Source organism: Hyperolius riggenbachi, chromosome 2 (assembly GCF_040937935.1).
Source record: "Hyperolius riggenbachi isolate aHypRig1 chromosome 2, aHypRig1.pri, whole genome shotgun sequence".
Classification (NCBI taxonomy): domain Eukaryota; kingdom Metazoa; phylum Chordata; class Amphibia; order Anura; family Hyperoliidae; genus Hyperolius; species Hyperolius riggenbachi.
The window spans coordinates 290,270,455-290,298,372 of NC_090647.1; the positions used below are offsets into that span (position 1 = coordinate 290,270,455).

Consider the following 27,918-nt stretch of genomic DNA (forward strand, 5'->3'; position numbering starts at 1 on the left):
TACCGATCAGTGCTTGTTTGGTTTTTCCCTTCACAGAATAAGGAAAATAATTAGCACACATCTTCTGGGATGTTACAAATGAATACATCTCCGCTCCTACTAGCTAGTCCAGAAACAGATGAATTGTTATTGTACCCTGTGGCCATGGGATGAGAAACCTTAATCTTTAAGCCTTTTAACTTATCAAGCCTCTGAAAGGAATAAATCTGGTTACTGACTTAGCAACCTAAGCTGGTGCAAAGCCTTTGAGCAAAGGTCTTTTTCCTACGGGAAAAAACAGGTTACACCCAGGTCAACATTATGCAGACATTTTTGAGGTAAGAATACAACACAATGGAAAAGGAAGCATGAAAATGGACCTCTCACCTGAAATCAGAACCTATTCTTTTTCCATGTTCTGGAGTTCCGGGGTCGGGACACAAGTGGTGTCCTTGGTAAACACCCACCTGAGTTACTAAAATGCAAAAGAGAGAGCATACACAGAGAGGAATCACTCCACACACAACCAACTGGAACAGTGACACTGCTGGATTATGCAAACACAAAAGTATGCAGTAATTGCTACTTTAACAGAGTAGTGTTTTCATATATGTTACTTACAAACAAGGCCACTGAATGAACATGATTTGCTCTCCAAACCACAACCTCCACCCCGCCCCCCACCTTTCTTCTTGACACAAGCACACACTGCTAGATATATCTTACTTCTTGGCAACCATCAATTTAATCATAAGCGCTAAGCTTCGGTTCCATCAGATTTCATAAGATCACCCTTTCAACTAAAGAAGTTCTATAGTACAATAAAAGAGGAGTCTTGGCTTTTCAGAGCTGAATTAATCTATGTGCTCCTCCCAAAGACATGAAACATGAAGATGTGAAAGATTCTTAGAACATTCTTCATATTATTTGAGTAAGCTAGATGAAGGAAGCACTTGAAGGCTTCACATGAGATTGTAGCATAATTCCTTAAAGCTGATTGGGATATCCTTGTAATGATGGCTTGACTTTGGAATATCATCGTCTAATGAAGAGTAAAGATCATCTGATGCCTATTACTCTTTCAGACACTTGGGCACCAGCAATCACACTCACGCATACACACAACACCACCAGCGCAGTGGAGGGATACAGCATGTGGATATATGTACTGTATGTTTCCATTGTTTGGAAACATTACCTGGAATAACTCCTAACGATCGCATGGATATGTGGCATGACCCACGCTGCAAATGGGATATAAGCAATAGGACATGGGCTAGTGAGATATTTTCCTCAGCTTTTGTGCCACCCTTAGTAAAGTTACAACGTACCTTCTCAGTTATTGGTCCCATCTACCAGAACTCAGTAAAAACACTGTAAACCATAGTTTATTAAGTCATGGTGTATTGCTTGGAACACCCAGTGGAAAGTGTTACGTGTTCTCAGGACACAGAAAATCAGTGTTCAGGAACACCATCAAGAATTCTATTCCACGCATCACAAGCACAGATCATGTGTAGATGTCTTCAGCCGCTTCCCCCAAACACCCCCAGCAGATCATGTCTGTCATGAATTTGAACAATCTTAATTTTACAGAAGCATCAATAAAACATACAAACAATGATTTAAGAAAGCGGTGCTTCCTCACATGGTTAATACAAAATTTCCAATGCAGACAGCAAACAGGATTGTTGTTCACATCAAACACACATACATATGTATGTGCTTTGTGTGGAGGAGAGAATATAATAACATACACAAGGTAGTTGTTTTGAAAAAGGATTTTTTCATCATTAAACATTTATATGATTTTATAATCAAATGGCCAACATGTTATGTTTAAAATATGGTAAAAGACGACATAGTATTATTCTGGACATGATGAACATGAAGAGGAGTGAGGAGTCACAATATATAAGCAAATGAGAAGGATATGTATAAAATAAAATGGCAGGGCACCGAATGATAAGATGAAGATTGGAACAAGTCATGGCACAATAAGTAAGATGTCTGGAGAGAGGTAAGGCATCTATGGTAAGTCTGTGGTGACAAGGACAGTCAACAAAATCTGATGAATTTAGGTAGTTATGAAGCAAAGTAAATTGGAAGATGGTTCCATATGCATGTACACATCACTGACAAAATACTATCTATTCTGGGACAAGTTTGTGTTTATTTGTAGCACTTCAACTGTTTTTCCAGCTTTGGAAAGGTCAGTGAAGGTTTAACACATTAGACATTGTGATAGTACTGTTGTCTTCTGCTTCTAGTTGGGGATATTTCTCTTACTTTCGGTTTCAGTACAAGAGCCATAGAAATAGGAAAGGGAATTACCGGTAAATGTTTTCAGTGGAAACAAGGACAGCAAGAAAACATTCTACTTGTTTCCACTGAGAATATTCTTCTGCTTTTCAGCAACAGGTTCACTGAGAACAGGTAGTGAGGAGAGACCCACCTGAAAGACCCATACATAGCAAAGATCCTATAAGTTCTAATACTTCTCTACTTGTCCAAAACTGAAAGAGCTGGAGTTACACTTCAGTGCATCTATTGATACTGTATGAAACTTAGGGCTGAGGAGGAATGGAAACTTCTCACTCTAATGTCATAACCAGGAAATTGAAAATATAGCACATCCACAATTTAAAACATCTCCTAATCTGAATTCTTCAAAGAACAAGGGAATACTGCTTTGAATTTAATATAATTAGTTGTGAAATAAAACTGTCATTTTATACTCAATTTTTACAGTTTAATAAATATGCAAAGCAGCTGTGATTTGCACTTTACATACTGTATTTATTTGTTACTGTTGCCTACAGGCAGGGAATACCAAAAACACATTGCATGAATGACGATACATGACTACACCACCTGTACTTTCGTGTTCCATTATTTTCATTATTACACTTTTTTAGTAATTTGCTTTATGCTGTTAAATTTCTACTGCATGTCTTAGCATGTTTTCTATGGCTACTATAATTTGTCTATTGTGTTTGAAAAGTAAAGGAGTAAATAAATATATATAAAGTAAAGAGAGCATTTAATGAAGTGAGAAAAGGTGATACCAGGAGACTGAATAATTGAGCCTAAGAACATAGCATTCAGTAAAACCGCTAGTCAAACATGTCAGATTGTAGATAATAAATGCTTAGGCCAAGTGAGAAGATGAGAGTTATTGGAATGAACACATGATTAAAAAATCTAGACTAACACGCACACACACGCATACACAGCATCAGATATTAGTTCAGTAAAATAAAAATAATCAAATGGTATTGCTGCACACACTATTTACCAGCTGATGAAAAGAAAATTCAATGTCACTAGAAGCTTCTAGTAACATCAACATGTTACTGTTACCGTTACTGCAAAATATGATTGTAAGCAATTATTACGTGATTTTTCTAACAACTATAATGTACTTATAGAACGGAAGGGAAAAAAAATACTTGACACAACTGAGATCACAGGAGGGGAGTCCTGTGGTCAAGTAAACAAAGCAATGACTAGATGTCTAAGTTACTCGAGGATAAAAGTGGATCGAAACTGTCATGGAAGACACATAAGTACATATAAAAGGGAACAACACTCATTACTACAAAGGGCCAAAGCAAACAGACCTTAAGATCAAACTCATTGTTATCTTTTGACCTTGGTGGTCTCCAGTCCTTGAATATCAACGTCTTAATGCCTTGTGACCTCAAGCAAGATTGTCATAAGTCATAAGTCTTACAAAGATCCACTGCTATGCCTAATGGCTCACTAGAAGCTCTAATGTTTGGCCTGGGAAAGCATTTGCGACTTGTAAAAGCTCAATAGTTCTTTGATACATTTGGCTTGTTTTCAGCAAACAAAGCTAAATGTAGGATAGACACTAGTATTAAAATGCCATATAGGAACATAAAGAAGTGACAGGGTGTTTTCTATGCGTGGGCTGATCAATCTCATGCCTATACCGTACTTGTCACAGTCACATAGACTTTTATAAAGATACAAGTATTTTTCTTGTACCATAACATGGAGTAACAATATACAATTCAATATACATCAATCTCATTTCTCATTTATAACATACCATTCTCACTACTTGTCATTTTCTAATTGTGTATATTCTATAAATGAAAGAATGTGGTGCATGGAAGGAAATTATATGTCACTCTGTATTTTTATTTATTTATTTATTTTATGATGATTCAATGTATGGAAAACATATTTTTAGAATTTCAAAAAACAGTCAGGTATAAAAGGCTGTGCTACAGACTTGGTATTTATAAAACATTATACATTTTTTTAAATAGTCCCAGATATCAAAATTGTGTTTATTTTATTTTGAAGAATCTGTGTACTGTTTTTAACACATTATGTATTTATTGCTTTAAATGCTAACATTTTACATTTTAAATATGTTATTTGTATTTATTGTTTTCAAGCTTTACTGTATCTTCTTGCTTAATTGTATCTTTTTAAATATTTTATTTTTTGTTTATTTTGTATTTTCTGAACTAATCAGGTCTCTGAAAAACGCCAGGAATCCTGCATTTTGCAACAGATAAGCCCAGTTGTTTTCTAGAGGCTATCTCCACATCACAATAATAAAACAAATGCTTTCTAAGGAGAAAAAAAAACTTGCCAACAGGTAAAATTTTAAACTAGTGAGACATACATTTGGAATATTTCATAATGTTGTGAGAAACATTATAAAACAAATATTTTACTTCAAAACAATAACTTATTAAAAATACAATAGAAAAATATCTTCTTTGTAGGTAGGGAACATATTCTGATTTGTATTAGGTATCTTTCAATACATACTACATTTTACACCAACCCTGTGGTACTAGTTTGCGCCTTGAGGGGTTGTTTTCTTCTACTTCCTTAAGTCACAAACATAAAATAAGTACATAAAATGTCAACATCACACTTAAAACTAGAGGCAAAATCTTAATCAATTAGGTGTTAAACACTTTTTTTTTCAAAAATCCTCTAGCCTCTTTCAGTACCCAGTGCTATGGATACAACAGGCTGCATCTGTATATACAGTTTCTATTTATATAAGATCCTGTGAAATGTGCACACCACCACCTGCCGGTTTCTCAGGCTGAGCTCCAGGCGCAACTGTATTTTCCTCACCCCACTAGTTTTACAGCCTTTAGCCAGCTTTTACAGCGCTAAGTTTAGTTAATAACTAAAATTCTGATATAAACTAGCTCATATCCTATAAATAATCTACCCACTATAATATGAATAAATCCAGCATTAGGTCTTGTAATTCATGTTTTAGAGTACTGAACATGTATAGAAGCTGAGCACAACTATAGGCATAAATCTATCTATGACATAACTTCCTGTAATGGTCTTGCCATTTTCTGTGACCTGCAAAGGACACATAATGTCAGATATAGTGCATAGTGCACAGGTTGTAGATTTCAGAAAAACAGGCAGGGCTGTATTATTACACTATGATTCCAATGTCTGACAGGACTGGTTGCAGGTTGTGAAAGTGGAAAGGTGGGAAATATACTGCCCAACCAGGTACTGCGGGGTCCCAGGATCACAGAGACCAAGAAGATATGGTTATAAGAAGGAAACTAAAGAAAGAAGCACCACTTGTTGTAACGTAAGCTTTTTTTGTGCTGAAACAGAGTAGAGGACTTTTAAAAGGACTAAACTGTAAGTTCTGATAGGGTGACATTCTGCTTTAAGTTTTAATCATGATGTGGACAAAACGTTGATAATAATTTACTGTGAAAGAGGACTGAATCCCACACACCTTAGAAATGGAGCGTACATATTTTTGCGTTTTTTGGGATAGGATGATTATAGCCTCATATGGGGAAGGAATGATACTAGAGATGAACTTTCTCTTTCATTTTGTTGAAATAAAGGTAGGCTGGAGGTGTGTACACATCAGATAATCGTGCATGGACAACTGGTGCAATTCTGTATGCTTAATCACCTACTTCTTCATGTCTTTTAATTCTTATTGACACTGGAAACTCGTCCTTTGACCAATGTAATTATTGCAGTAGTCACTTGACTAGAGACCACATTAATTGGTCTCTAATCACTCTTTGGATGCTGAGAATGCCAGCAGCAGTATGGCCCAGGAGAACCATGCAGTCACACAGAATGGGAAATGTGTTGCAGGAATGTTAATTTACTTCACAAAACAGAAAGGGGTTCAACTTCTTCTACCATTTTATTCTCTAAAATCTTGTATACATAGAGTATACCATCTACAAACTACAGCCGTGCTTTGTATGCAATTTGCATTAGCTGCTATTGACAATATATATGTATCTGAGTAATCAATCCACAGTGTTCCTCTGAAAATGACTTCATCAAACTTCATTGTGTTCATTTTGAAGTAATGGGACAGCCTCTTCCTCCCAGCCAGCTCCGTGCTGCCAGCCATGTGTGTTTCCTCAAGGCAACAATTCCCTCACAGCAGCCTGCTGTTGCTTTAAAGCAAACCTGGGCCATACTTGTGGGCATGAGGGGCATAGTTTTGTGGCTTGTGTCCATGTGCCCTTTGCATCCACATGACTATATCAGCCTCTGTTCCAATGCAGAAGTGGTATATCATCAAGTAGGTGGGAACATGGCCTGAGTAACTTCTGTGGTCAACCTCCTTTACCAGGAAGTACAAAGAGCACATATAGTCCTGCCATGGTTCTTTATTGGCTTGGTTTGGAACATTATAAGGAGAATAGTAGGGCTCTACATAATATAATATAGCCTTAGTTTAAAGAGGAACTACAGCCTAAACAAACATACTGTCATTAAGTTACATTAGTTATCTTAACCACTTTGGTACCAGCAGCCTCTGCCCCCTTAAGGACCAGATGCTGCTGGTATGCTAAAACGCGTATACCGACGAATCGCCGTAATAATCCGTCGCTCCCGCCGGTCACACCGCTCTGTCCCCGCCGCAGGCTGCTCTGTCTGCCGTCTCTAGTTACATAGTTACATAGTTACATAGTTATTTTGGTTGAAAAAAGACATACGTCCATCGAGTTCAACCAGTACAAAGTACAACACCAGCCTGCTCCCTCACATATCCCTGTTGATCCAGAGGAAGGCGAAAAAACCCTTACAAGGCATGGTCCAATTAGCCCCTAAAGGGAAAAATTCCTTCCCGACTCCAGATGGCAATCAGATAAAATCCCTGGATCAACATCATTAGGCATTACCTAGTAATTGTAGCCATGGATGTCTTTCAACGCAAGGAAAGCATCTAAGCCCCCTTTAAATGCAGGTATAGAGTTTGCCATAACGACTTCCTGTGGCAATGCATTCCACATCTTAATCACTCTTACTGTAAAGAACCCTTTCCTAAATAAATGGCTAAAACGTTTTTCCTCCATGCGCAGATCATGTCCTCTAGTCCTTTGAGAAGGCCTAGGGACAAAAAGCTCATCCGCCAAGGTATTATATTGCCCTCTGATGTATTTATACATGTTAATTAGATCCCCTCTAAGGCGTCTTTTCTCTAGACTAAATAAACCCAGTTTATCTAACCTTTCTTGATAAGTGAGACCTTCCATCCCACGCATCAATTTTGTTGCTCGTCTCTGCACCTGCTCTAAAACTGCAATATCTTTTTTGTAATGTGGTGCCCAGAACTGAATTCCATATTCCAGATGTGGCCTTACTAGAGAGTTAAACAGGGGCAATATTATGCTAGCATCTCGAGTTTTTATTTCCCTTTTAATGCATCCCAAAATTTTGTTAGCTTTAGCTGCAGCTGCTTGGCATTGAGTACGATTATTTAACTTGTTGTCAATGAGTACTCCTAAGTCCTTCTCCATGTTTGATGTCCCCAACTGTATCCCATTTATTTTGTATGGTGCTAGACCATTCGTACGTCTATGATGGCAGAGCGCTGCTCGCTGGTCAGGAGCCGCTTTCATTGGCTCCTGACCCTGTCACTCAATGTAAGCCAATGAGCTTGGCTTACAGTAATGACAGTGCCAGAAGCCAATGAAAACGGCTCCTGCCCAGCTCACAGTGCTCTGCCGTCATAGAGGCGGCAGGGCAGCACATTGCGGCGGGTAGAAAGCGGCAGGAACGGGCGGGGACGCACGGTGAATGGGACATAGAGTTTACATCTGGTCAGAACTGCAGCGCCACCCGCCCGACGTAGATTTAACCTACCTGGCGGTCTATTAGATCGCCAGGGCGGCTGCGGGAGGGTTTTTTTTTTATAAAAAAAAAAACTGTTTTATGCAGCCAACTGAAAGTTGGCTGCATGAAAGCCCACTAGAGGGCGCTCTGGAAGCGTCATTCTGATCGCCTCGGCGACCAGAATAAACAAGGAAGGCCGCAATGAGCAGCCTTCCTTGTTTTGCTTACATCCTCGCCATAGCGACGAGCGGAGTGACGTCATGGACGTCAGCCGACGTCCTGACGTCAGCGGCCTCCGATCCAGCCCTTAGCGCTGGCCGGAACTTTTGTTCCGGCTGCGCAGGGCTCGGGCGGCTGGGGGGACCCTCTTTCGCCGCTGCTCGCGGCGGATCGCCACAGAGCGGCGGCGATCAGGCAGCACATGCGGCTTGCAAAGTGCCGGCTACGTGTGCTGCTTTTTATTTCGCTCAAATCGGCCCAGCAGGGCCTGAGCGGCAACCTCCGGCGGTGATGGACGTGTATAGTCGTCCATACCGCTGAGGAGGTTAAACTGCGTCGGTCCGAAAGCAGTTAATTAAAATAGATAGGTAATATAATGTCTTACCCACCCTGTTTTAAAAGAACAGGCAAATGTTTGATTTCATGATGGCAGCCATCTTTTTGGTGGAAAGGAGTTGACAGGGAGCATGAGACACAGTTCCAACTGCCCTGTGTCCGTCCTGATCACCCCTCCCAGTTGCTAGGCAACGTGAATAACAACATAGGAAATCCCATCATGCTCTGCACAGCATCAGGGAAAAAAAGCCCGGGCAGTTTTCTTTGATGGGCGGAGCTTAGCTAAAAATGCAGCTAAAAATGATGCTTTGGTAAGAAAAACAAAGTTCTGATGCTGTGAAATGGTTAAAGAAACACCAAGCCTTTTCAGTTCTGCTGAGTACATTTTTAGTCCAGAGGTTCACTTTAAGTGACCACTTAATGTCACTTTAAGTAATTTATGATCTGCAGGATAGCCATTGCCTATCGTATGTCTATGTGTAGCATCATCATAGTAGGCATCTACAAAAAATATAGCTATTGTCACCTGACCTGGCTCACAGGTTACAGCAAATCATTCATAACTTCCCAGTGAGTCATGTGCAGCCGTGGGGAAAAAACCCTACAACTGAACGTTGACACCTTACAAATAATCAATCAAACGAAATACACTTTTCTAATAAGCATGCTTAATAAAGGAGCCACACCATTTCCTTTAAATGGCTTTACTTCTAACCAATTACTTAAAGTGAACCTCCGGACTAAAAATCTACTCATGCAGAAATGAAAAGGCTTGGTGTTTCTTTAACAGTTTCACAGCAGCAGAACTTTGTTTTTCTTACCAAAGCATCATTTTTAGCTGCATTTTTAGCTAAGCTCCACCCATTAAAGAAAACTGCCCAGGCTTTTTTCCCTGATGCTGTGCAAAGCATGATGGGATCTCTTATGTTGTTATTCATGTTGCCTAGCAAGTGGGAGGGGTGATCAGCTCAGAGGACAGTTGGAACTGTGTCTCATGCTCCCTGTCACCTCCTTTCAACCAAAAAGATGGCTGCCCTCATGAAATCAAACATTTGCCTTTTCTTTTAAAACAGGATGGGTAAGAGATTATATTACCTATCTATTTTAATTAACATAACTAATGTAACTTAATGACAGCATGTTTGTTTAGGCTGAAGTTCCTCTTTAAGGATCTGTATTTAATAATGCAAAAAAGACAAACGATATTTATCATACAGTATTCCAAAACACCTATTAATGTACCCTTAGCCTACCTACAACAAACTGAAAGTGATGACTGATGAGCTGCTATAGGTAACTGCACATCACTGCTCTGCACACAGTGTTATTAAATAAAGGCCATAGATTAAATAGCCTGTTCTCAGTAGCTTTGATCTTTCGCTATATAGGTTACTGGTTTCTCATCAGTGAACAGTGGTCTTTACCTTTTGTCTTGCAGCTGTACGATTATTTCAGAAACATAACAGAATGGAACGAACCAAATCTGCCTGAATAGCTATTTCACTGCAGCTTGTGTACAGCTAGCTAAACAACAAAGGCCCTGGATTCTGAAATGATCCGCATCTAAATATGTACTATGCAGACTTTAATCACACTCGGTTTAATTACTGCATGAATTTCTTAGCTTTTAATCACTAATGCTGCACAAGACAAGTGAAAAAGGGGCAGCTTTGAGTCTGAAGGAAGAGGGAAGAGAAAAGCTGCAAACATCCGTCAGGTGCTGCCGTGTTACCAAGGCAACAAGCCCAGGATACAGTGGCATGTATTCACGGGGGTGAGCCTCTCTGGCACTTCTCTCCCATCCATCACTCAAAGGGTTAACCCTTAACTAGTCGGTTCCCAAACCATTCATTAGGAACAAGTGGTGCCTGTGAGGATTGCAATGCTCTGAGCAATTATTTGTATCTAGTAGGAGAAATCACACAACGGATATGGTCTCTCCTAAGCAAGAATAACGCCATTAAACCTCCCCATACAGTTCATGCATTGTTAAACCCGAGACTACTACGCATTATTCATACATATAATATGTATATGTGTGTTGTGTGGTGTGTGTGTGTGTGTGTGTGTGTGTGTGTGTGTGTGTGTGTGTGTGTGTGTGTGTGTGTGTGTGTGTGTATATGAGTGCGTGTTCATGCTATGTTTACTTTAACATGCCACATGCAGAGAGCACTTGAGGGAATTGTAGATGTAGATTAATTTACATGCAATCATCTAGGTGTTTAATTCTAAAAGCAACGTGCAAACTGTTGTAACTTACTGCCCATTAATCACTACTTAACTGCATATTTCTAGCATTAGTCTGTTTATTTTTTTATCCTCCTGTATTATTTCAAGATGTGTTACACAAAACGTTTGTTATTAGCAATGTAGGTCACATGCAGTCACAATTCATTTCATACTGATCTCCTAAACTAGCTATACTGTTTTAAATGTAGGATTAGATGTAGGGAAGGCTTGGACCAGCAAAATATTCAGACTTTCCTGATCAAGATCAATTGTGGAATAAAAAACATTTTAATGGCTTATGGTACTCAGTTTTGAAAATCGGACGGCTGTCACTGCTAGCCTTGTACCAGTCATTGCGGTATAAAGCTATGTGGTAGTTGATCACCCCTCTCTCCTGCCTGTACTGAATCCAGGGCTGAATTTTCCATAAGGCACTGTAGGCAAGTGATCACTGACCTCAGGAGCTTACAGTCCAATCCCTGCCTCATATCACTAACCTCAGGTACTTACGCCCTAATCCCTGTTTCATTTCTCTAAGGTTGATATAGGACAATGATTAGAGTGTAATGCCGGGCATACACGGCACGTTTTATGCGCCGGATCGAGCCAGCGGCTTGATACTGGCGCATCCCCGCTCGTCCGCGGGGATCGATTGCCGCTCGTCCCCGCTGGCGGTCCTTATCAGCCGCTCGATTCCCTGCCATTGTCCGCCGGCGGGAATCAAGCGGGCGCAGGTCGAGCGGCATGATTGGGCCAGCTGAATATTATCAGCTGGCCGGATCAGCTGGTCGATACACGGTACAGAAACGTACCGTGTATCCCCAGCATTACATTCTATACACCGTTAGTGACATAATGAAGGGATTAGAGTTCAGAATACTTTTTACTTGGGGTGTGGTCTGTGTTCAAGGGCGGAGTTTAAGGTACCAGAACACCTGTGCCTACGGGCCTCTGAGTTGTAAATCTGGCCCTCACTGGATAAATAACAGAAAAGTTTTTTCCTGATTCATGTCTAATCCTGAAAGGCCTTAAGGTTTAACATATTGTTATTTGTTTTGATGTTTTTATTTTAATTGACTGTCTACTGTACTATAAAGGTAGTGTATGCCTATCCTTAAAGGTAAAAAGTTTAGCTGAGCAATGTAAAACCTTACGTAAGTTTAGGTAGGCCTTTAAGGTTGCGAGAGATTTTGGGCATGTTGAATAATATGGGCCTAATAATGCGCATAGCGCAACATACACTGCACGCATTAGAACGCACGTTATTTCATGGCCTGGTTGGTTACTATGATGAGCTCACATTTTCACAACCATTTTTAAAAAAATGCACTATAGACAGCACATCATGATATTGCAATCCATTACAATGCAGAGATGTGAACATGCCATACATTTAGTTGCATGGGCAGTGAGTTCACATATGCTAAAGCATTGCTTTACTGCATGACACACATGGTGTAAATGAGGCCTTAAAGGACACCTGAAGTGAGCGAGATATGGAGGCTGCCATATATATTTCTCTTTAAGCAATACCAGTTGCCTGGCTTTCCTGCTGATCCTCTGCCACTTAAATTTTTAGCCATATACCCTGAACAAGCATATGCAGATCAGATGTTTCTGACATTTTTGTCAAATCTGACAAGATTAACTGCAAGCTTGTCTCTGGTGTGATTCAGACACTACTGCAGCCAAATAGATCAACGGGGCTGCCAGGAAACTGGTATTGTTTGAATGGAAATAAATATGGCAGCCTCCATATACTTCTTACTTCAGGTTCCCTTTAAGAAAGCAAATTAGTGTGCATGCCTGTTATTATTTAAAGCCTTATCAGATTGCAGTGGCTGCAGCTGCCTTCAGAGATGAGATTACTGCTGGATCCAGAAGTAATCCAATACTTATAGATACTATATTACTACACAGTGTCTGACAACCTCTGTTGATTCAGTAATTCATCTGAAATAAGACCTGACTGTGTGAGTAACTTTTTCCCCTTTACTGTTCTACACCTGCATTTCTGAATCCCTTCATTAAGAGGTTAGACTTGTTACATGTTCTAATAGAACGCGTTCTTCCATCAGCAGTCCCATGCTGATTTTACTCTGCTCTTCTCTCCGCACTATTCCCCAGCTACAAACTTTTCAGCTGTCCTCACCCAGCTTCTCACCAACTACAGGAGCGAAAGAAAAATCCAGGGGATTTGCGGCTGACCTTTCCAAGATACGATGTGAGAATATAGTGCGGTGTCCTTTACACAGGGATATTGCAGATTCTATTCTCGCCAACAATATCCTCTCTGCTGCCCGGGACAAAGATTTAATAGGTCCAAGACAACAGGTGCGCTAGAACAGGCAGAAAGCTTTTATAAACAAGATAGATTGGAAAGATAAAACAATGCACCTGTGGGTATAGTGCCAATATGTTTCAAAAGTCCATTATTTTGACAAGCCATATTTAGGGTTGCAAATATAAAACAAGTCCGTTTACCTATTTGTCTAGCAAAGTATTCAGTAAAACAGTGTCAGGATCTATGATGGCATCCAAAGGTGCAGTCATCAAAAGCAACCAATCAGACTTCACTTCTCACGGACCTGATCATTATACTCTGATACTCTGAATAATACTATTGGTTGTCATTGATAATTGCACATCAGCATGGCTCTTGGCATTATTTTACTGACTGGATACATTTTGACAGCAATATACACAGCAAATCCTTAACCATCAGCATCATGTATACAGGTAACTATGGCTGTAAAGCAATGCTTACAGCTGCAGTAAATCCTATGGAATTCCAGATAGCGTTTGAGCCTCTTTTACTTCCAGCAGAACTCTTTCCACTGGGAGCCATGGAAAGCTTGATACAATTTGGATCTCATGCACTGAGCTCCAGTTCCATGACAGAATTGTTCGTATGACTTCATTCATAAAGTGTATTTTATGGTTCCTGGTTTCCAATGCCACTGTCAAACCAACACATCTAAAGCTCTCTAAAGCATCAGTTAAATGCTGTGTAATATTAAAGTGCGTAGCTGTTGTAGCATTAGGAAGAAAGCAGTGTTAAAGCATCCCCACCCTCAGAGAAGCGCCTATGGGCAGTGAAAGGAGAGCCATCAATCCACTGTTGGGTATGTTGAATGCATGGTCGGATAATGGCGATGCATGATGGTGTAGTAATTGGGATTTAACACTTACACACTGATGTCTTCTGGTTGCTGTCCTTGTTGGGGAGAAGCTTGACTCCTCTAGACTTCATCTCCATTTGTTTTTTCACTGGAAGGATTTTGACAAGATAAGTGTGAGGTTTAATGCATAGACTAAGGAACAGGTCACAGGCAGCACATTGCTATGTCTGGCTTTGGCAGCGTACAAATGATTTTCAATGCACATCCATAATCCTGAAGCTTCAAACCTGAAATGTGCTGTCCCAGTGAAACTCATTACTGACTGATCTGAATCTACAGATATACCACTATAGCAGAAAATAATATACTGTAGTCACTGCAGTTTTTACTCTGTACATTTGCTGCATTAACCTTTTTCAACATGGGCTAGAGGCTAACTAAAAACAGGGTAAGCTCAAAGCATTAGTACATACATTTATGATATTTACAAACTTCAAAATGCAGGTTTTGAAATGCCTGCCCAGTCTCCAGAACTGGATTCTATTATTAACCAGAAATGAATTTCAAACTATTGCTAGGGTTTCTGAAAAGCGAGTGAATCAGTAGTTGTATAACTGCATGAACCTGCTGCAAGATATTTTTGTAAATAAATCCATGACAGGTAGGCGGAGCCTACGCATTTCCGTGTGTGGTATTGATGTTGCAGCACTGCTTCACTATATGCTTTCCAGCCCCAAGTTGGCGTCCTTAAACCACGGCAGATGATGCTCTGGTTTGCGAGCCACTGTAGGACCTCTGGGATCCCTTGAGGAGATTAAGCCACAGGAGGATTAAGCCACAACTTTAAGAGGACTGTGGTATAGCTATAGCCAAATTGGCTTATCAACCTCTAGTATACTGTTTGGCATACAACAAACAATTTAGCAACTGACTTTTAAAGGGGGCCCCTGTTTGAAATAGACATTAGCACAGGGGTATAAGTGTAATGGCTGCATGGACATGTGTGAGACAAATTTCTTTGGCCAGAGATATGTCAGTTTTCACAGAGCTCTACCTAGCACTTAAATTATATTTTTACAATCAGCGTTATGGTGATTATTATTATTATTATTATTATTTATTAGATTTATATAGCGCCAACATATTACACAGCACTGTACAATAAATAGGATTACAGACAATGATAACTGGGGTGACAGAACAATACAGGTAACAAATCATAGATACAACAATACAGGTAATAGCAATAAGATACACAACACAATGCAGATAGTAGTACATACCAGATCATACACTGGAGTGGTAGTGGTAAAAATTACCAGTTCCAAATTCTGGGTAAAGTGCACACAGTCAAGTAAGCTACACAAGGGGAGAGGGTCCTGCCAGAGGCTTACAATCTAGAGGGAGGGGTTGGTAACATGAAGGAGGGGGTGCAACAAGAAGTTATTGGCAGAAAGGATTAGGGCAGTGTTGAGTTGATGTAGGCCTCCTTGAAGAAGTGAGTTTTGAGTGCTTTTTTGAAGGTGTTAGCGAGCCTGACAGGCAGTGGGAGAGAGTTCCACAGGATGGGGGCAGCTCTAGTGCAGTCGTGCATGGGAGTGCGAGATGCGTGGGGTGGTTAAGAGGAGGTCGTTGGAGGAGCGAAGTGGACGGCCAGGTGTATATCTGCTGACCAGGTCAGAGATGTAGGTTGGGCAGGACTTGTGTATGGATTTGTATGCCAAACATAGGATCTTGAAGCGGATTCTTAAGTGAATTGGAATCCAATGAAGGGATTTGCGTAGTGGAGTCGTGGAGAAAGAGCGGTGGGAGGAGTAGATGAGTCTGGCTGCTGCGTTCATGATGGATTTTAGGGGGGCGATGCGGTTTTGAGGAAGGCCTGACAAGAGGGAGTTGCAGTAGTCCAGGCGGGAGATTATCTGCCGTTGTCACTTTTTTAAATATGCAAATGAGGCATGCAGTATTCCAATTACCTTGATTATTTTATGGGGGAGTGTAATTAGATAATTTTGTATTTTCAATAAAGCATTGGTATGCTTTAGAGGCCTTGTGACCTGTTATGTCCTTTATTAGCGATATTCTGTTTGTGGGTTGGCCCTGCCCCTAATCATTATGGGATTATCTACCAATGTTTTATATAATCACATATGCTAAAACGTTTTATTATGTATAAGAGTTGCAACTAGGTCATAAGGAGGGGAATAAGGAGGGGGTGTTACTGAAATAATAGAAAGTAATAGTATTTTGCATTTGGAAGTGGGGTTTGGGTATTTTATGCTTAAGGGGTTATGGCTAGGATATAAAAGTAGAATACTCCAGTTTAATGATGACATCAATGTGGATACTAATGACAAGGAGCTGACATTACAAGATTCAAATGTACACAGAGCAAAATGATGAGCATCCTATGTAATAAAACTGCAGGTGTCTGCATCCACCTGCATCCATGTGTGCCACCCGACAATGTAGTGTGCATGTGCAGGGCTGTGGCCACGGGCATGCGCATTCTAGCATGTGCAGGGCCGCACATGTGCAGTGCACACCTATCAACCATTAATGTAACAGGCACAATGACTAGTATTCTATTAACTGCTAAACTGCATGGTGTAGATTAGCGAAAAAGGGCCCTGAATTAGAATTGTGCCTCTCCACATGCTCTCTTGATTACTGATAAGCATCCTATAACCTTATTTCTCAGCCTGTGCTCCAAGAAGTCACATCACATATTCTGAACTGTTTTCCTCAATTATATTTGGCAGAACCAGTCTATTTCGCCCTATTCATCTTTTGAGAATGGTAGCGAATGGATCCTGTAGTTTTATTGCACCCTCTTACGTCAACCTATCAAATACTATTAGACATTTTTAGTAGATTTGATCTTAAATTAAAAATACATAAATAAAATGTAAGGAAGATCTGTTGAAAAAGAAGGTCTTCCTGATCAATGTGCAATTGTTTTATCTGATCGCAAACGGTCACTCTTTATCAGATCAATGTTAGCAGGCTGCCACTTACAGTCAGATCAATATTACATCAGATAGTGTATAACGAGTGTACACAGTGGTCTCCAGGTAAGCAATCAATATCATTTAGATATCAATTGCTTAACTGATCTAAAGGTTCATCTCCTAATGTAGATGCTAAATATAAATTTGCCATCTTAAAATGGAATGAAACTGAGAATGTAACTCAGAATGGGACTAAATATGCAAAACAGAATTGGACTGAATATGCAAATCACTCCTTTATCTCCCTGAAAGACCAAGCACACATAAGGAATCGCTGGTGTATGTATTAATTTTACAGAGCCATAGTAATCCCGATTAAAGACAGCTGTTTCAAGGTTAAATTGTCCTTCATCGGTGCAAGGCATGGGTTAATGTGGCTCTATGGGTAAGACTTGGGGAACAAGAGTTTTCAGAGTGACAATGAATCAGAACCACTAGGATATTAGGGACTAAAATAAAGCTACAAAAACACCTACTAAGAAGTTATTCTAATAGTGGCCTTTATGACACTCTCCTAGGCACGGACCACTGTATTTGGATTTAAAAATAGGTATCTGGGTTTTTCAATTACCAAATAATCACTACTTACCTTATGTGGGCAATTTAGAATGGTGGGCAGGAGGGCAGATGAGCAAATGATTTCGGAAATTGTTCAAACACTTTAAGTAATGTCTATACTGCTAAGTGTTTATATTCAAAGCCCAGCATGTTATTAATTCATCATTATCATGACCAGAACAGTGGAACTAATTCACTTAATACCGCTTTATAAGAACATGAACTGTTTAAAGATTTTCTGCTGACCCTTGCACATGGTGAGGCTCAGTAACTATACTAGTATAGTTTTAATAAAAGCTTTACCATTACCTTATAATGTATTTTTTTCCTCGCATCTGCCAAGAAATGGCTGCACCCACCTTGGCAGAAAATCCCTGCTATTACACTTTTACAATGCAGTCGCTGAAACTGTATCCTTTGTAGCACTCTGTATCTCTGCTAGTCTTCCTAATATACTGTAGGACCCGACAAGGACTCAATTGTGTTCAGCTGCAGGGAGCAGTCGACCGGTTAACCAACTGTAGCCATATAAAACCCATTCTGTTGATCCACCAATAAGATTGCATAATGAGATTGCTGTGGGTTGCTCAAATGCACTGTGCCGAGAGACTCCCTGCAGCAGGATTTAATACCTTGAAAGCATAACAAGGGCTGAAAAATATATTAAAATCTGAATCATTACTGATGTAAAGGACACACCAGGGACATTGCAAGTGTTTCTGTGCAGATTGTTCCACCAGCGGCAATAAGGAAGGGAAAAATTCTAATGCAGCTAAATATCCTGATAATTCGCACAAATTAAATTCTTCATCTATAATTTATGGGACCAACATTTTATATAATTAGAGAGAAAAGACCAAAACAAACAAGTGATTCACATAATTTCCATCCTCATACCCAAAAGCAGAAAACGTCAGGTGTTTTGAAAGGCACCAAGCCAGCCATATTCCCTGGTACATACACAGAACTAGGTAGCGGCATATTAAGCAATCTTCATCTGCTCCTCACTCAAAATAATTACAGTAATAACAGTAAGCTTTGTTTCAAACTGGTGAGCTAAAGCCAAAACTGAACAAGGCAAATACTAATAGCAATCATGATAATTAGCGAATGCTGACAGTATACCAAATAGAGATTGCTCAAACGGTTCACCAGCGAATGGTTCCCGGCAAACTTCCGGGGTTCACGATCGCGGAGAACCGTGAACTTTTCTGGAAGTTCGGTTCACTCCCATAGTGCATCATGAGGGTCAACTTTGACCCTCTACATCACAGTCAGCAGGCACATTATAGCCAATCAGGCTACACTCTCTCCTGGAGCCCCACCCCCCCTTATAAAAGGCAGGCAGTGTCAGGCTTCTCACACACTCGTGTGCCTGCAGTAATTAGAGAAGGGAGAGCTGCTGTTCAGAGACTTATAGGCTTGTTAGCTTGCTCCTTGCTGATTCTTATTGCTATAAAAGCACCCCTCAACAGCTCTTTTGAGAGCTAATCTTGTTCTTGTGATCTAGTTTTGTGTGTGTGTGTGTGTGTGTGTGTGTGTGTGTGTGTGTGTGTGTGTGTCCCAGACACTTGTGTTGCATAGACAGCCTTGGTAATTCCTACTGTGTGTGCTACTGCCAGGCCCAACGCATTCAGTAACTACCTGTGTGTGTGACAGGTGCACATTGTAATACCCATCACTTTGTATCCCTACCTGTTATTCACAGTGCACCCACCTACCTACGAGAGAGCATGCAGTGTCACTGTCCCTGTCCGGTACCTGTCTGTGTGTGATAGGTGCACACTGTAATACCCATCACTGCCTATACCTACCAGTTGTTCACCGTGCACCCACCTACCTACGTGAGTGCACACAGTGTGATATACCACTCCGTGCATACCTGTTAACTGCACCTGTGTGACTGCACATTGTATAAGTCAAGTCATTGCATACCTTTTACTTCATCCCCCCCGATATGGACAAAACGGACAAAACAGGTAGAGGCAGAGGTAGAGGCAGACCCAGAGGAAGGCCACCCAGCAGGTCTGTGCGAGGTCGTGCTGATGTAGTTTCGTGTGGCCCTGGACCAAAGTGCAGTGCTCAGAAGAAGGCAAGTCCCATCAACTCCCAAGATTGTCAGGACGTGGTTGACTATTTACGACAGAACACCTCATCTTCCGCAGCCACCAGCACTACTACAAGCACCACATCTGCTGCTTTTGACAGTTCGCAGGAGTTATTTGATAGGGAAATCACTGATGCACAGCCATTATTGTTAGAAACAGATGAAGGCGCTAAGCAAGTTACACCACCTCATATGTCTGAGTTAGGCGACACTATGGACATAACGTGTGAGGAGGAGGATGATAAAGTACCTGCTGTTGGTGCAGTTTTGGAGGTGTCTGAGGCAAGCGAAGCTGGGCAGGATGATTATGAAGATGACGATACGGATGCCACGTATGTTCCCAATAGAGGAGATGAACAATGGGACAGTTCAGAGGGGGAGTCAGAGAGGAGTAGGAAGAGACGAGTTCCTGAAAGAAGCAGGGGGAGCTCGTTGTCAGAAACATCTGGTGGCAGTGTCCGGCGCCTATGGACCTATGGACAGCCAGCAAACATGCCCTTCAATGTCAGCTGCTGATGCCACCATAGTGCCATCACCCCAGGGGGGCTCAGCGGTTTGGAAATGTTTTAATGTGTCTGCCTCAGATCAGATCAATGCCATCTGTTCTCTCTGCCTCCAAAAATCAGATCAATGCCATCTGTTCTCTCTGCCTCCAAAAATTGAGCTGTGGAAAGGCCACTACCCACGTAGGGACAACTGCCTTACGAAGGCACATGAAGAAAAGGCACAAACTGCAATGGGAAGAGCACCAGAGGAAAAGCAGCACACAAAAGTAAAGCCACCCTCCTTCTCCTCTTCCTCCTTCAGGTGCAGCATCTTCAACCGCTTTCTCCCTTGCACCTTCACAGCCACCCTCCTCCACTCCGCCTCTGACCTTGAGCGGTTCCTGCTCCTCAGCCCACAGCAGCCAGGTGTCTGTGAAGGAAATCTTTGAGCGGAAGAAGCCAATTTCTGCCAGTCACCCCCTTGCCCGGAGTCTGACAACTGGCTTGGCGGAACTGTTAGCTCGCCAGCTGTTACCATACCAGCTGGTGGACTCTGAGGCCTCCTGTAAATTTGTGGCCATTGGGAAACCACAGTGGAAGATACTATGCTGCAATTATTTCTCTAAAAAGGCGATACCCAAACTGTACTGTGAAGTTGAGAGGCAAGTAGTGTCATCTATGGCACACAGCGTTGGATCAAGGGTCCAGCTAACCATGGATGCCTGGTCTGCCAAGCACGGTCAGGGCAGGTACATTACTTACACAGCCCATTGGGTCAACCTGGTGACCGATGGCAAGCAGGGAGTAAGTGGCTGTGCAGCGGACCAACTTGTGACACCTCCACAGCTTGCAGGCAGGCCTCCTGCCACCTCCTCTCCTCCTGCTACATCCTCTTCGCTGTCGTCCTCCTCCTTGGCTGAGTGGCAGTTCAACTCTACTAGTGCAGCGATCTCCTCTCCAGCTACACAGCCCCAGCTCCCCGGGACCTATGCTGCATGCCAGGTACGACGATGTCACACCATCTTAGACATGTCTTGTCTCAAAGCGGAGAGTCACACTGGAGCAGCTCTCCTGGCTGCTCTTAACAAACAGGTTGATCAATGGCTGACCCCGCACTAGCTGGAGATCGGCAACATGGTGTGTGAAAATGGCAGCAATTTAATTTCCGCTTTGAATTTGGGAAAGCTGACACATGTACCCTGCATGGCACATGTGCTGAATGTAGTCATTCAAAGATTTGTGTCAAACTTCCCAGGCTTAGAGGACGTCCTGGAAGTTGTGTGGGCATTTCAGGCGGTCTTACACGGCCATGGCACGCTTTGCCGATATTCAACGGAGAAACAAGTTGCCGGTGAGACGCCTGATTTGTGATAGCCTGACTCGCTGGAATTCAACCCTCCTTATGTTCTCTCAACTGCTAGAACAGGAGAAAGCCATCACCCAGTACCTCTACAACTACAGTAGAAGGACACAGTCTGGGGAGATGGGGATGTTCTGGCCCAACAACTGGACACTCATGCGAAATGCATGCAGGCTCATGTGGCCGTTTGAGGAGGTGACCAACCTGGTGAGTCGCAGTGAAGGCACCATCAGCGACTTGATCCCGTAAGCTTACTTCCTGGAGCGAGCGTAGAGTGGTGGATCAAGCTGTGGAGGAGCGTGGACAGGAAAAGTTACGGGAGGAAGTGTTGTGGGATCAATTCTCATCAAACCAGATGTTTCCTTAACACGGCAGCACAGAGGGGGGAGGAGGAAGAGGAGGAAGAGTCGTGTGGGGAAGAGGAGTCAGACTCGGATGATGAGAAAGGTGTTTCTTTGGAGGAGGAGGAGGCGGCGGCAGAAGAACAGCCACAGCAGGCATCGCAGGGGGCTTGTGATGCTCAACGTTCCCGTAGTATTGTTCGTGGCTGGGGGGAGGAGGAGGACTTACTTGACGTCACTGAGGAAGAGCAAGAGGAGATGGATAGTACGTCTGCATCCAACTTTGTGCAGATGGCGTCTTTCATGCTGTCCAGCCTGTTGAGGGACCCCCGTATAAAAAAACTCAAGAGGAATGAGCTGTACTGGGTAGCCACGCTTCCCAACTCACCTGAAGACAGAAAGGATGCAGCACTTGCAGAACAAGCTGGCAACTATGCTTTACAATGTGTTTAACCACTTGATGACCCACCCTTTACCCCCCCTTAAGGACCAGCGCTGTTTTTACTGATCTGTGCTGGGTGGGCTCTGCAGCCCCCAGCACAGATCAGGTAGCAGGCAGAGAGATCAGATTGCCCCCCTTTTTTCCCCCCTATGGGGATGATGTGCTGGGGGGGTCTGATCTCTTCTGCCTGCTGGGTGATGCGGGGGGGGGGGCACCTCAAAGCCCCCCTCCGCGGCGAAATTCCCCCCTCCCTCTCCTACCTGCTGCCCCCCCCCCCCCCCGGTGATCAAGGCTGCACAGGACGCTATCCGTCCTGTGCAGCCAGTGACAGGACGTCCCCTGTCACATGGAGGCGATCCCCGGCCGCTGATTGGCCGGGGATCGCCGATCTGCCTTACGGCGCTGCTGCGCAGCAGCGCCGTACAAATGTAAACAAAGCTGATTATTTCCGCTTGTGTTTACATTTAGCCTGCGAGCCGCCATCGGCAGCCCGCAGGCTATTCACGGAGCCCCCCGCCGTGAATTGACAGGAAGCAGCCGCTCGCGCGAGCGGCTGCTTCCTGATTAATTAGCCTGCAGCTGGCGACGCAGTACTGCGTCGCTGGTCCTGCAGCTGCCACTTTGCCGACGCACGGTATAAGCGTGCGGTCGGCAAGTGGTTAAGGGTGATGTCACAGCACAACGCAATAAAAGTACCACTGCCAGTAATCTTTCTCCCATGTCCACGCAGGAAAGGACAGGACGCTCTAGCAATCTCATGATGATGTCGGACAAGCGGAAATTCTTTAGTCAAACGCCTCGCCTTAGCCCTTCCGGATCCACTCTCCACCAACGCCTGGACCGCCAGTAAGTCGACTACCTGGCGTTAAGTGTGGATGTAGACACTGTGAGCAGCGATGAACTGTTGGACTACTGAGTGCGCAGGCTTGTCCTGTGGCCAGAGCTGTCCCAATTTGCCATCCAACTTCTGTCTTGCCCTGCCTCAAGCGTCCTGTCAGAAAGGACCTTCAGCGCAGCTGTAGGCATTGTCACTGAGAAGAGAAGTCACCTAAGTTACAAAAGTGTTCAGAACCTCACCTTTATCAAAATGAATGAGGCATGGATCCCGGAGGGCTACTGCCCGCCCCAAGACTAAGTCAGTCCCCACACACAGCATCTCTGCCTGCACGCCGTGTAACTGCCTTCTCCGCCACCACCAACAGGGTCCAGGACTCCAGGTGGATTCCTGAATTTTTAAGGCCGCTGCTATACCAAGGGGCTTGTGTATCACAATGAAGCAATGACCGACGGCTATATGTGTGTCTCAGGGGGGGGGGGGGGGAGTGGATTCAATCTGGATTTGACACAAAGCAGCGTTTTAAGGGCCGAAATCACTTTGAATGCTAAATTGCAGACCTAAAGGCGTCTATTTCAAAAGGGCTCCTGGAAAAAAGGGCTCCTGGTGTAGCCCATATATACCAAATTCGGCTACAAAAAGGGCACCTGGTGTAGCCCATATGCCAACTTCGGCTACAAAGGGCACATGGTGTAGTCCATATATGCACACTTCGGCTACAAAGGGCGCCTGGTGTAGCCCATATATGCCAAATTCTGCTACAAAGGGCACCTGGTGTAGCCGAAAAAGCTAGTTTTAATTTATTTAAAAGGATGCTGTAATAGGCAAAATTTGTTGGGCTATAAAAGGGCTCTAGATATAGCTAAGAAAAGTGATGATTATGACCTAACCCTAAGAGTCCCCTGGTGGTGCCTAACCCTTTTGTATCAGAATCAAAAACCTTGTAGCCTAAAACCTTGTAGCTGAATACAAAATATGGGCTACAAAGGGGTGCCCTTTTGTAGCCGAAAACCTTGTAGCCGAATAAAAAATATAGGCTACAAAGGGGTGTCCTACAGCAGCCGAAAACCTTGCAGCCGAATAAAAATATGGGCTAGAAAGGGGTGCCCTTTTGTAGCCAAAAACCTTGTAGCCAAAAAAAAAGTATAGGCTACAAAATGGTGCCCGTTGTAGCCTATATAAAAACCCGGGAGCCCTTTTCAGCACCTTGTAGCTCATATTTGCAGAAATAACATTGATGTCTATGGAGGAGCCCTTTTCATATAGGCAGCTCAGGAGCCCTTTTCAACGGATCCCTAAAGTGCTTTAAAACATCTTGCATGTGTATACCTCAATCAAGGAGTGTAATTAGAGAGTAGTGCTTCACACTGACACACCAAACTCACTGTGTAACGCACCACAAACAGCTGTTCGTGTAGTGACGGCCGTGCTGGACTGGTGCGCACCATGGCCAGAGTGCAGGCCGTGGCGGTTTTCAAGCCCATATGGTCGCCGGGCTGAGGTAGCAGAATGACAGAACAGTGACTGTCCAGCTGATCAAATTTGGTCTGTCCACAATGAAGCAACGACCTTATTATCTTGGGTGTCCCCCCCCCCCCCCCCCCGAGACACTCATATAGCTAGCGGTCATTGCTTCATTGTGATATGCAAGCCCCTTCACTGCGGCAAGGTAATGATCACGAAGGGGAATTGGCACATGTACATGCCTTTTGTTTTGTTGTTGCAGCCACAGTGCAGCCAGAAAAATTAGGCAGGCATGTACATGCACCAGAAAAATTATTATAGAGGCTGCTGCTAGCAGCGGCCTTAAAAATTCAGGAATCCGCCTGGAGTCCTGGACCCTGTTGGTGATGGCGGAGAAGGCAGTCAAGCAACCTGAAGGCAGAGATGCTGTGTGGGGAGCGACTTAGTCTTCGGGCAGGCCTGACCGTGCTTTGCAGACCACGTGGTCAGATGGTCACTTGACCCAACGTTGTGTGCCAGAGATGACACTACTTGCCTTTTTTTATACGCACAGTGACATTGCATACGCTCACGTAGGTAGGTGGGTGCACTGAAGTGAACAACAGGTAGTAGGTAAATGCAGTGATGGGTATTACATGTGCACCTGTCACACACAGACAGGTACTGGATAGGCACAGTGACACTGCATGCACTCACGTAGGTAGGTGGGTGCACTGAAGTGAACAACAGGTAGTAGATATATGCAGGGATGGGTATTACATGTGCACCTGTCACACACAGACAGTTACCGGATAGGCACAGTGACACTGCGTGCGCTCACGTAGGTGGGTGGGTGCACTGAAATGAACAGTTAGTAGGTAAATGCAGTGATGGGTATTACATGTGCACCTGTCACACACAGACAGGTACTGGATAGGTACAGTGACACTGCATGCACTCACGTAGGTAGGTGGGTGCACTGAAGTGAACAACAGGTAGTAGATATATGCAGGGATGGGTATTACAATGTGCACCTGTCACACACAGACAGGTACCGGACAGGGATAGTGACACTGCGTGCGCTCACGTAGGTAGGTGGGTGCACTGAAGTGAACAACAGGTAGTAGGTATATGCAGTGATGGGTATTACATGTGCACCTGTCACACACAGACAGGCACAGTGACACTGACTGACAGGGCTGTATATAATGCAAGTGGGCCACACACACACACACAAAAAAAAGATCACAAGAACATGATTAGCTCTAAAAAGAGCTGTTGAGGGGTGCTTTTTTAGCAATAACAATCAGCCAGGAGCAAGCTAACAAGCCTACAAGAGCCTACCTAAGATTTCCCTATGAGAGTCTGCAGAAGCTATCCCTTCACTAATAGAGCAGTTTTCCCCAACCCTGTCCTCAAGGCCCACCAACAGTGCATGTTTTGTAGAAATCCACACAGATAGCTGATCAGCTCTGCTGAGACACTAATTAATCCACCTGTGAATGATTCTGGTTTCCTGCAAAACATATACTGTTGGTGGGCCTTGAGGACAGGGTTGGGGAACTCTGATGTAGAGGGTCAAATCTATGGGGGCGAACTGAACTTCCGGAAAAGTTTCCGGTTCGCCGCGATCACGAACCACGGAAGTTCGCTGGCGAACCGTTCAGGCCATCTCTACTCTATAGTGCACACCTACACTGTCACCCTGGAACACCCGTAGCACTCTGATCAGGTTTTGCTATTAACTGCTAAAGTTGGCGGCCACTTGCCTTCCATTAAAGTCTATGGTAAAACTGTGAACGCAATTAAAAGAAAAAAAAATTGGATTAGACGCGAATTTCAAACACCCCTTGTACGCTGGCAGAACAGTTCAGCCCATCATTAGTGTCTACATGAGGAGGTGGGATTTTGTACTTCACAGAAAGTTAGAGGTGAGTATTTAAAGAACTCAACTAACAGGTCTGTTCTTAAAGTGTACCTGAAGTAAGTGTGATATGGAGGATGCCATATGTATTTCTTTTTAAACAATACCAGTTGCCAAGCAGTGTTGCTGGTCTCTTTGGCTGTAATAGTGTCAGAAGCACACATCTGAAACAAGCATGCAGCTAATCCAGTCAGACTTAAAGAAAAACCGTGACCAAGAATTGAGCTTCATCCCAATCAGTAGCTGATACCCCCTTTTACATGAGAAATCTATTCCTTTTCACAAAAGAATCATCAGGGGGCGCTGAATGGCTGATATTGTGGTGAAACCCCTCCCACAACAAACTCTGAGGACCACGGTATTCCAGGCAGTTTCCTGTCTGTGAACCTTGTTGCACTGTGGGAAATAGCTGTTTACAGCGGTTTCCAACTGCCAAAACAGCAAGCAGCAGCTACATCACATGCCAGCAGTAAAAATGTCACCATGTGATAAATGTCAGAATGTAAATCAGGGATTTAAAAGATTTTACAATGGGCAAACACTGACTAAATCATTTATGTATAATTATTGTAAAAATAAAGCACTTTTTTATTACATTACTTTCACTGGAGTTCCTTTTTCAGTTAGAAACTCCTGATCTGCATGCTTGTTCAGGGTCTACAGTTAAATGTATTTAAGACACAGGATCAGCAAGACAGCCAGGCAACTGACATTGTTTAAAAGGAAATAAATATGGTAGACTCCGTGTCACTCTTGCATCAGGTTCCCTGCATTGACAGGAGATGCATATACACACAGTTTCATGAGGAATATAACCTTGTAAAATTCATCTTCAAGCTAAATACCTTTAACTCACACTAAAGGGCTTCATTGATTACAAAATTTGACTTTCTAAGTTTTGGGTTTGGTTGGGCTTTAAAGCAAACCTGAAGTGAAAATGCACATATAAACTAATTAATTTTATGTGTAGTACAGTTAAGGAATATAACATTAGTGACAAAAAAGTCACATGCAGTTTTCCAGTACAGTAGAGTAAAAAAACTTCAGTTATCTAAGCAAAAGAGCTTCTCTGAGCTCTTCAACCCACTGGGTCAATTACAGTCCACTTTTCTCAAGCACTTAAAGAGACTGAAGCGAGTCTAAATTCACTTTTTTAGCATTCAATCATGTTAAGAACTATAACCTCTTCTAAACCGCCGCTATCCCGCAGCAAAATGAGGGGTTTATACTCCCCAAATCCCTTCTCGTAACTCCGGGGATCGCTTCCTGAATGAGGCAAATCCCGCATCAATCCCGGCTGATCGCTGCCTCTCAATCGGCCTTCACTGAGAGGGGCGGGGGAGAGGCGGAGATCCACTGGCAGATTAACGCGCATGGAGGCAGAGCTGCAGCTCATAGCT

The 27,918-nt window shown here is 43.0% G+C and overlaps 1 protein-coding gene across 5 annotated transcripts in view; it reads right to left on the reverse strand.

Moving 5' to 3' along the window:
* CSMD2 (CUB and Sushi multiple domains 2) overlaps positions 1 to 27,918 on the reverse strand; it is a 1,291,405-nt gene that overhangs the window by 498,017 nt on the left and 765,470 nt on the right. For 3 of the 5 annotated variants that reach the window (XM_068268934.1, XM_068268936.1, XM_068268935.1), the window contains 2 exons: positions 14,086 to 14,163; positions 367 to 454 (listed from right to left, as the gene is read on the reverse strand). In XM_068268934.1, coding sequence (XP_068125035.1) covers positions 367 to 454; positions 14,086 to 14,163 — 166 coding nt within the window. Of the gene's footprint in view, positions 1 to 366; positions 455 to 10,088; positions 10,359 to 14,085; positions 14,164 to 27,918 lie in introns of those variants that run through there. The other 2 variants (XM_068268939.1, XM_068268938.1) reach the window with 2 other exon arrangements.